Here is an 11,427-nt window from a genome sequence, read left to right on the forward strand (position 1 = left end):
AGGTATTCCATATCATCTCCCGAAGGCCAACGCCCAAAGTCGAATCTAGAAGTTTCTATAAAATGAGTTTAAGTCAGTAAATAGGGAAGAAATTATTTTAAATATGTGCTATTGATGGACCAAGAAGAAAGAATAGTCATATTCATCTAAAGAACAGAAGAAGATAAAGATACGTAGAGGTAGTATGATTAATGATAGAAATTGTGAGCTCTCTCTCTCGAAACAGCTTTATTCGAAGTTCTTGAAATCGCTTTATTTGCATATTTAATTTTGTATTATTTTGTTTATTTTGTTCATTAATTTTTTGTTTTTTATATATTAAAGAAATGTCTCTTCGATATCTGAATCAAACACATTTCATTATCTCCTTCTCGAGTCAATACACGTGTTAATCCGCGTAATATAAAAGTAATTAACTGGTGTCGGGAATCCTGACGGAAGGAAGAGGGTGATTACACGATCATCTAATTCCAATAAAATAACGCTCTCCTAGAAAAAGTTTAGAGATCGAATCTTGCGAATTTGTGCCGATTAAGTGGTACACCTTCTACAGATTGTACCCCCGGCTTATCTCACAAAACTCTTGAAATTATTAGACATAAATATACGCCCAACATCTTGACAGCTAATTAAGTTAGCTGAAAATATTTCTTCGTATGCATTGTTCGGTATTGATGAAACAATACACGGAATCAAATGCAAAATAAAATGTTCTCTTTCACTGTGTCAAGCGGTACGGCTCCAAATTCTCTTCTATGGGCAAAAGTATTTGAAACAGGATGAAAATGGAGATATAAAATAAGTAGGATAATGATCAGTCCATCCAACGCAATTGAAGATGGTCTTCGTGGGCATCGATCCGAACTGGTAAGTATCCAGGTTTTGTGTGTCGCATCCCGAAGACAAAACAAAGAATAGGTTAATCCATTGACTGCTAATACCAACCAGCTAGAATATACTACATAGAGTGGCCAAACGACGGATACTATCGACCGCCATTTTATTTTAAGTCAAAACATTGACGTCTACACCACGTGTTGAGCACTTTAGAATTTGTTTTTAGATTGTTTTGTTTGCCCCCTAGATTTGAGATTTAGGAAATTAGATAAGTGATATAAATATAGAATGTTTCATCTCGAATTTAGCTATTTTCTAGATTTTATTTAATTATTATAAATAAGGTAAGATTAGAGTTTAAAGAGGTAAGTGTAGTACTTAACCTTCAATATACTAATATTTTTATAATCTAAGTACGAGCCAGGTCTTGAAGGCTTCATATGATTGTTTATTTCAGTATTGTTGAATAAAAACGCTCTAATAGACTATTTAAATACAAGTCGAATTGCCGTTTTAATCGTTATAATTTCAACGACAAGTTATTTGTGGTCTCCATCTATTTAAATAGTCGATTCTTATTAAAACAAAAAATCTAAAGTCCGATTAAATATATATCTACATTCGAATAAAGAAAAATGGTAGGTATATGTACTGTACAAACTATTGTCCAGTTCCTTACACTTTAAATATTAAGTTATTTAATAGTCAACAGATGGCGACACACTCTCGTACAATATTCGAGGTCTATAAACACAACTTCAAGCTAGACACGATACCGTGATGCTTCGCGGCAGTCGCCATGTTGGGACTCTTTTTGTGTGTACGGTGTTTCTAGATCTAAGCTGGGCCCACCAGTGGCCAAGCGGTCTTCGTCCTCAAACACTGGGATACGCGTTGAAAACTGTAACAGTTAATGCATATTCTAATAAACAATTATGTTGCTTAATTATCATTTTATTATAAAATCAACAATAAATAAAGTTAAAGTAGATATTTCTATTTTTTGTCTACTGTTTAATAAATTTTTATAAGTATATTTATTTAATTCTCTATAAAAAATAATTAAATTTAGTTTATATGCGTAATAATTTCCTTCATTTAGGAACTTTCTTATCTCTTGCAAACACTTTTGAAAGTTTACTTTACATAATGTGTAAAGTTTGTGAGAATGGCTTTCTTTTCATCTAATTTTAATTTATAAAAATGTTTAATCTGAACTCCTGTGGTAAACACAAAAAGAGCCCCAACATGGCGGGGCGGGTATCGTGTCTTGACCTTATGTTTATAGACCTTGACAATATCAAATTCGTGTAGTTAATAACGAACGAAATTGGCAAATTCTCCTTCAAAAAAAGTAACTATTTAATAATAATAGCAACATTATAAACTATTTTAGTAAAGTTTTCTCAGCTACTTCTACACGTCAATACATATAATGTGTAATTTCGTATAGACTACTACTGTATTTTGCATTATATAAGATTAGATACAAAATGGAACTTTAAAAATTTATAAAATACCTTTAATATTTGAAATAACTAATAATTATTTACTTATTTTTTTCCTTTCAGGATTATCTCAGGAATTTAAAACGCCTTATTTACATTGTTTACAGACCAAGATGAGCAATATTACTCGTACAGTTAGTAAAATACAATTTTTATTAATATGTTAATTAAATAAAAATTCATTTAGCTTAAATTTCTAAATTACAGTCGACCCCCTATAACACTGTTGATAATTCCGTTTTATATGAATTCCATGTTGTACGAGTCACTTAGATTTTACAAATACGTGTGCCGGGCTGTAAATGGCTCACGTATTTGTAAAATCTAAGTGACTCGTACAACATGGAATTCATATAAAACGGAATTATTAACAGTGTTATAGGGGGGGGTCGACTTGTACTATATTTTGAATATTAAAATTTCATATTTAACGCTCGAGTTACGAGAGGTTGATGCTAAATTAGAACGAATTTTCCTTAATTTTAACCGTTTCGAATATATTTACTTGCCTTTTCTAATGTTTTATTACGTCAAAAAATTAATAATATAACCATTATTCAGTATATAGATAATGCCGATACGTGTATTGAAAAATATTACGGTTTTAACTCCGCAGTCGGTTCGCTTGAAAAACTGGGAGGATGTAAAGGAAGATTAAATGTTAACAGTGTAAGTTTTTAATAGAACTATAGAGTATAAATTCTATATACTTAATGATAAATTCTAATTATATATATTACAGTTCATCGATTGTATGGACCAAACAGATATAGTAAGTGAATGACAATTACTTAAATGGTTGATAGTTTAAAAAATAATTCTGAATATAATGGAATTGTATTAGCGTAAAATTAAATATAACGCAGCGAAAGGACGTGCCAACTATTTAATTTCAGATATTAAAAACATCTTTTTAATTAATTTGAAAATAATTATATTTAAGTCAAAAATAGATCTACATTTTTTAATTATTATTATTATTTCAGTTGAATGCATACTTACAAGAATCAAGAACAGAGCTGTTAAACAGAGAATCCATAGCTGAATATTGTCTTTCTCTAATTAAACATCTATCATAATTTTTATACATGTTCGTGTTAATATTGTACACTTAAATATTTTCTATTTTGTAATAAATAAAATCAATTTAAATTATTTGTTATAAATGTAATCAAGAGGTTATAGTACTTAATGGCTTCAATATAAATCGAATTATTAATTGAGAAACGGTTTAAAACACGAAAGAAAAATGATATTATTGATCTTCCGTTTATAATTAGTGGATTTATTAAGTAGCATACGTAAATGTATTTTGATGGTTGATTAATCTATTTTTTTTTTTTTTTACCTAAAATCTTCAAGTAAAAGTCGATTTAATTTTTCTAATTTATAATCTTCATGAAATTTCTGTAAAAACACTAAAAGTTATAATTCTAATTCGTGTTTTACTCTTTAATAATAACTTTTTTTTTTTAATACAAATAAAGTGAATAAATTGAGAAAGTTGATTTTATTCTTTGACGCTGTTAAAAGGCGTTTAGAAGAAATATATAACTTCTAATAATAAATATGTTATTATTATTTAATTTTGATATATTTTTCTATTCTTTAATACATAAGACCATGGGAATTAGAAGAAAGAAACGAAAGAGGAAGTAAACTTTTGAATTTTGCAGAAGAACCAGCATGATTGTAACTAACACCTGGTTCCAACAGCGTGAAAGAAGATTGGCTACGCGGAGAGCTCCGGGATTAATAAACAAATAAGAATAATGTGCAAACAGGCAAAGGAAAAGTGGTTAAATTAATTATGTCTGGAAATAGAGCACCACGCAAATGGGAACGATTTAAGAGGAGTATATGAAAAACTACTCTTAATCTCGAAGGGAAAAAAAAGAAAATGAAGAATTGGGGCACTGAAAGATGAAAATGGAAACATTTTATTGCAGAAAGATGAACAAGCGCTAAGATGGAAAAAATACGTAGACAATCTCTACGGAAATTTGGACAGTTTAAACCTAAAAGGATGAAGGAGAAAGAAGAGGATGCAAAGTTTCTTAAGGAAGAGATTGATGCTGTATTGAAAAAGCTGAAGGACAGAAAGGCACTAGGAATAGATGAAATATAAGTAGAACTCTTTAAAACTGTGAGAGAAGATGGAACAAGAATTGTAACTAATTTTTTAAACAAAATTTTAGAGGCAAGATATTCCGGATGATTTTACAAAATCAATCTTCATCCCTGTTTCTAAAACTGCGGGATCGTGATAAACACAGAACTATTAGTTTGATAAGCCATTCTTCAAAAGTTTTAGTTAACATCATACAGAAAAGAATAGAAAACTACACAAATCGGGAACTAGATGAGTCACAATTTGGTTTTTGAAGAGGCAGAGGGACAAGGGAGGACATTACAATGATACAATACGACTTACGGAAGAAAGGATGATTGATCATAATAGAGAGTATTTTGTGTGTTTTATCGACTTCGAGAAGGCCTTTGATAGTGTTAGTCAAACGCTGATGTTTGAGATTCTGCAAAAATAGGTATTGATAATGAGAATAATCTACAACATCTATAAAAGTCAAAAGAAATGGATTCAGATTAAAAAAGGAATAAGAGAGGGACAGTGTTTATCTTCTTTTTGTATAAAATGGGAAATCAAAAAGTAAACCTATAGACGTTTCGAACATTTTTTTAATTTTTAATTGGCCAGATTGAGACAGGTAACTAAGTTAATTCATAGATCTAGTTTTCCGTAGTCATACTATTGAAGATCTTTCAATAGATGAACGATCCAATAGTGGTCCTACTCGCATCACTCTGAAATCAGTCTTAAAAATCAAACCCGAGCTCAACAACGAGTTAGATGAATCAGAAGCTTAAATTCCTTGCCAAGATGTTAATTCGACAACAGACTACTACTAAAAACCTCCAGTTCTCACCATAAGCGAGGAGTTTTCATACAAAGCAACGAGTAAAGATACAAATTTATAACTGAAACCATAACGCAACATCTTTAACCACAACAAATTCCTACAAACTCTGAAGATAAATCAACAAAAAATGCATACACCTTCTTACGTTTCCGTAAAAAAGGTTTTCTGAATAACCGTATACAAAACAAAAATATTATCCAATGTGGAATAACTAGCCCGGAATCCTGCCTGATTTTCATGTAATATATTTTTAACGTCTAACCATCGAGTCAGTCTTCTATACAAAATAATACAAAACAATTTCGAAACACAAGATGATAACCAGATACCTCTATAATTACCAGGAGCATCCTTCCTACCATTAAATCGGAATTAAAATACTCGTCTTCCAAGACTCCGGTATTATCCCAGTATCAAAAATCTTTGAGGAAAAAGTCAAAAGATGTGGTGGGGTCTCAACGTCTCAAAATTCCAGAATTCCATTGGGATCCCGTCAAAACCTGGGGCTTTATTTGATTTATATCTTCTCAAAGCTTCATCAAGCTCACTTATAGAAAATTCATGGTCCAAAAGTTTATCATACCAATTCCTACAATAATTAAAAATCTAAATATTCGCAAAATAAGGGTCCAAGGAACCAAATAAATTAAAAAAGTGATGAAACCAATCATCAATAGGAATAGAGCCAAAATTACAAGTCAGCCTGCTTAACATGTCGGAAATAATTCCAAAAAGGTCTATTATCTTTCCTAAAACAATTCTGAATTTTACCAGCAAATAATTTTTTTTCGCGATGCAAAACCGCTTCATCAAACTTCGCAACATAATAAAACGCATACGATTATTAGAATCATTGATCTTCCTAAATGACCTCCAGGCTCTATTCCTAGCGTTAATTAACATCCTACAGTCAGAATCAGACCACGAAAAAGAATTCTTATATCTCCTGATATTAAATCCCCACTTACAAACCAAGCTAAAAAGACAATTACTCGGGTCTTCCATCGAATTAAACTTATTCGACACACATATTTCTTCCATAACCAACCTTAATTCATCTTTTCTAGATTCGTTCCAAAACAATCTATTAATCCTCTGCCTCTTCTATAAAGAAACCGATGTATCATTGCCACGGACCAATCATAAAATCAAAGGATCGGAATCCAAAAACTGGTCCATCGTAACAGAGAGCACATCTTTCCAAATTAACGGAGAAACTATGACCAAATCAATAACAGAACAACTACAATTAAAGATAAAAGAATATTCACCCACTTCATCACCTAAACGTCTTCCATTAACAATAATCATATTTAAATCTATACATAAATGAAGCAACTTCCTACCACAAGAATCAATCACCAAGTCTTTCGAATTCCTATACATAAGACAAACAATTCCAAAATAATTGCAAAATGCATCAGAAATTATACAGTAAATCCCCCTATAACATTGTTGATACTTCCGTATTATACGAATTCCGTGTTGTACGAGTCACTTAGATTTTACAAATACTGTACGTGAGCCGTTCACAGCCCGGCACACGTATTTGTAAAATCTAAGTGACTCGTACAACATGGAATTCGTATAATACGGAATTATCAACAGTGTTATAGGGAAGTCTACTGTATTCTCCAATCCAATCCTAAAATTAAAATCACCGGCAATCAATACATTCCTATTATTATCTAATATCAATCCAGTTAACGTATCGAAAATAAACTGCCAGTCATTTTCCCTAAAATAAACAAAACATGCCAAAATATTACCAAGTTCGGCACCAAATTTAACAAGTATTAAAAAGTCGTCTTGATAAACAACCACACAAGGAAAAGAGGATCTTATTGCTAATAACCATCCTGCACAATAACGACCTTTCGCGTGTAACTTAAAGGCTTTTCCAAAATGGAGATTATAACCTTGCAAACTATCAGCTAAGTCCGAATTTCTATTAGTACAACCATACCAAGTCTCAGAAAGAAAAGTAATATCATTCCGCAATAAATACTTCCAAAAAAACTCAGGTTTATTAAATAAACCAGCACAATTCCAAATTAAAAAAGTACCACCCCTATTCGACAATTGCTAGGACGAAACAGGCTTAACCTGGTGACAGTCAACATCGTAAAAGTACTTCGTTCCATCAATAATAATTTTATCATCAACTATTTTTATCATTCGCTCTCCAGAAAGCTTTGATTGTCTATTATTAAAATCTTTTTATATTTTTAATTATTATAAAATCGGTATATTTTATTATGATATAGTCACAATGCCGGGCTGCAATTTTTAATATTTTTAATTTATTTAATTTAAAATATATTCTCTCCACCTCAAATTAGTAATGCCTTGCCCCTATACTGTACATCATATTTTCCCTTTAACAATAGAGTCGTGTCGGTCATTTTTCTAACACCTTTCGGGTCAAAAGCTTTGAATAGCATTTATCCCCTAATATATAAAACTCCCTGCAAAATTTCAAAAGTTTTTGACAAAAAACACAGGAGTTATTAAACTTCAAAGGGGGTGAACAAAATCGGGCCTTCCACACACACACACACACTGGCATCTATACACACAGAAAAACCCCCTGAATAAAATATCATTAAAGTAACATTTAATGATACTTTTATTATGTTTACAATAAACACTACAATTAATTATAATTAAAATTTATATAATGAAATTATAAAAACGAATTTTCTTTCTCTTTTTTTACATATTTTTTCCAAGCATATGCCATCATTTATAGTTGTGCAATCCCTATAACTCTTCAATTTATATTAATTATATTATTATACCATTAATTTAGAAATTTAGTTAAATAAATTAAAATTTTAATTGGTATTATTAAATTATTCAAATAATTATAATACATTTAATTGCCTAAAGTACACCTTGGTTTTATTTTATTCAAACGAATCAATTCTTTTAAAATTTATTTAATCAGCTTTACACTATTCATTATTATAAGTTGACACAATAAATAAATTAAAATTGTTCACACAGCTATAACTATTGTTTCTAAAGCATAAAAAAAACTTCTAAATATTTAATTTTATTAACAATAATCAATTTTCTTTGATAAGAAAAAAGACACGCGTGTTTTCTGCAATATGCAGCCATTAAGAAGCACCACAATATAAGACTTTGAAATTAACACTTGGATCTCCCTAATATAATATATATACACTTTTGGTATAACTTCTAACGGCATTGGAGTGTGTCGTAGCATTAATTATATAAATATTTAATGTATTTTTAGATGTTGAATCATATTTTAGAACACGTAATTATTGTCTTATACGTAACATTGTTTAGTCATTAAACGAACAATAATAGTTTAACGGTGAATGAGTAATAATTAATGTTACGATCAGTTAACGTTTTCAATTATTGCTATAACACGTAATAAATTATAAATTTAATAGTTAAAATTCAATATATTTTAATAAAAAAAATTGCATTTTTATTTCTATATCTATTGCAATTATAGAGCAGGGATGAATTTTCTATTTGTTTAAAGTATAGGTTTTACTTTAAATTTAATATTGTATTGTAAATGTTTGATTAATTAAGATTACGTGTGCAAATAATACTCTTAACAAATTCTTTGTATGATAAATAACTGTTGAAAACTAAGAAATCAAATAGAAATAAAGTAATATCGTCTTCAAGAATGTTTGACTTTTTATACTGTATAAATATCTAATCATAATGTAAATTATTATACACCTTATGTTTACTTTTTATTTCCCTTGGGAACTGAAAGAGTTTTTTTTTCTAAACCCAAAGAAAGTAAGGCCCAAACAGAACTTTGTTCAGAATAGCATATGAACTCATCTTCAATGACAATAAGTGAGTAATTGCAATTAGTAAGGTGCTGTGATATCTCCATTCTCTTAATGAAATTCTATCAAAGGATACAGGGGCCGTATTCTGGTCACTGTCTCTGGTCTCTCGTCTCTCACAAGCCGGTCGCTGATTGGCTAATTATTTGAATTAGCCAATCAGCGACCGGCTTTCGAGAGACGAGAGACCAGAGACAGTGACCAGAATACGACCCCAGATTCGGTTCTAATTGAAACCAAAATACATTTTTTTCTGTCTGTGGTTCACAAGCCAGAATTCGTGTTTCGGGTGTTATTTATTGTATGCAATTCTGCTAAACTGTAATTAAATTGATTTTAAATAAAACTATTAGCAATCCCAGAATTATGACATTGACGAAACGATGCTTAGATGAAAACCCAAAACTGAATGAGGGAGATCAAAAAATCCCAAAAATTTCCCATAAGCGGTCTGTCTTAGATATGTCAGGTGGATATTCTCTTCCTCATCATTCGGCTGCCTCCATTATAGACCTGGTCGAACTCGTGGTGAGTACGGGGAAAAAGGCCCTATACGTGACCATAGGACACTAAAAATTTAACGTGTTTTAAAATTGCTATCAATAAAATTGTCTGAATTAAGGGTAATTTATGTATAAAGAACATGTAGAAAATAATTTAATATAATCACAAAGATAGAAAATAGAAATGAACGAATACATCTGTATTTATATTTTAAACTGAATTTATGAAGAATGTATCAAAATATATATGTAATAAAATGCCAAAGTTTCTATTTTTGTATTACATAACCTAATTTTATCTCTAACTTTCTATACAAAACAGAATTTTTTTTAAAGGGAGAATGAATGCAAGTAATTCAAGCTTACACGCCAGGTAATTTCGTTTTCAAAAGATTTAACAAAACTTTTATTTCTAATCTATTTAATGTCAAGCTTATTATTATTATCAATGGTGAAATACAATGGATACGAATGAATGACACAAATTAAAAAAATGTGAATAAAACTTATTCAAGCGTAATTCTTTTGGAAACATTTAATCAGGTGTTCTAGCGCACGACTTCAAAATTAATTTATAGCGTATCGTTACCCTTTACTGGCAATGACGTCAAGAAAACTGTCTGCAAAATTTACTATAAATACTGAGAATTTCAATGAATGTGCAAGCTTAATTTCGAGCTAACAATCAAAACCATTCAACATGTATTGCTCCTTGGCATTGATCGCTCTCATGGCTACTGTAGCCATTGTTTCAGCTGATGGAGATATGCATCATATAACTGAAGAAGAATTTTGTAGTAAGTATCTTTAATATAAGCATTTCATATATTTTTTGATAATGTAAATATCGTAAATTATATTTTAAATAGAATTACCGAATGATAAAAGAGACAAATTGTGGAAATGTTTCGAACCCAAAGTACCAAAAAAGGTAAAAATTAATAAACTTTTTAATGGAGAACGAATTCGATTTATGTGTTTGTTAAATTCATTTCTGTAATTTATTAATACAGGTTGTAATAACTTGGACTGACTGCGCCAAGAAGATCTATGGTGTCGATTCACCATACCAAGCAGCTATGAAGATGTGCACCAATGACGAAGACCTGAAACATAAACAGGTAAAAAAAAATCATTACAAACTTGAAAAATGATTTGATATTTCTAGTTATAAAGGAAATTTCCTAAAATTTTTATTTATTTATTACTTGTTTTCAGATGGAAGAATGTTGCGAAAGCAGCAAGAAAGATCTAACTGTAAGTCAATTTTAAATACTGTAATTCTTCTTTTATTTAATACGAAGCGTACGAAACGAGTTAAATTTTATTACCAATTATTTACAGGATGAAGAAATGATTAAAATCATTAACGACTGCATGAAAGTAATTAATTAGGCAATGCTTTCAACCTTTTTCTCCAGTCTAGAAGTAAGGAAGATTTATGATAATTAAAAGATACGATATCGTGATTACTGCAGCAATATGTAAACTAAGCATCGAAGAAAAGCTTTTAAAAGAAAAACCTGTAATTAATTAATTAAGATATTAATAAAGTTTAATTTGCTTTCAATTATAATCAGTATATTTCATTATTTCGCTGTGACTAAATTAAAAATACAATACAATTATAACCCAAATACTTTAAATGTTAAACAGCAAGGAAATATAACAAGGATATCCTTCTTTTAAATTAGTGGAATTCCTACAGGAAGTTTGTGTAGAATATTTTTTTAAAAAAATTAAAGCTTAGGCGGTCTGCCCGGATATTTCAGGCGCCATCCTTCATTGC

General features: G+C 30.1%; 1 protein-coding gene across 1 annotated transcript; it reads left to right on the plus strand.

Annotated features, from left to right (window-relative positions):
• Positions 1-10,291: 10,291 nt before the first annotated feature.
• LOC111618696 lies at positions 10,292-11,139 on the plus strand. The gene is made up of 5 exons (XM_023360265.1): positions 10,292-10,435; positions 10,508-10,569; positions 10,652-10,759; positions 10,857-10,895; positions 10,983-11,139. Exons 1-5 carry the CDS (start codon positions 10,339-10,341, stop codon positions 11,031-11,033), a joined length of 357 nt encoding a protein of 118 aa, XP_023216033.1. The 5' UTR covers positions 10,292-10,338; the 3' UTR covers positions 11,034-11,139.
• The last annotated feature ends 288 nt before the right edge of the window (positions 11,140-11,427 follow it).

Source organism: Centruroides sculpturatus, unplaced genomic scaffold (genome assembly GCF_000671375.1).
Source record: "Centruroides sculpturatus isolate CEXI.00-Female unplaced genomic scaffold, Cexi_2.0 scaffold193, whole genome shotgun sequence".
Taxonomy (NCBI): Eukaryota; Metazoa; Arthropoda; class Arachnida; order Scorpiones; family Buthidae; genus Centruroides; species Centruroides sculpturatus.

Bases quoted from the DNA above. Each gene is read 5' to 3' on its own strand.
- LOC111618696 (XM_023360265.1), top strand. From the start codon at position 10,339: ATGTATTGCTCCTTGGCATTGATCGCTCTCATGGCTACTGTAGCCATT. The intron at 10,436-10,507 runs GTAAGTATCTTT...TATTTTAAATAG, and splicing joins AACTGAAGAAGAATTTTGTA to AATTACCGAATGATAAAAGA. The intron at 10,896-10,982 runs GTAAGTCAATTT...AATTATTTACAG, and splicing joins GCAGCAAGAAAGATCTAACT to GATGAAGAAATGATTAAAAT.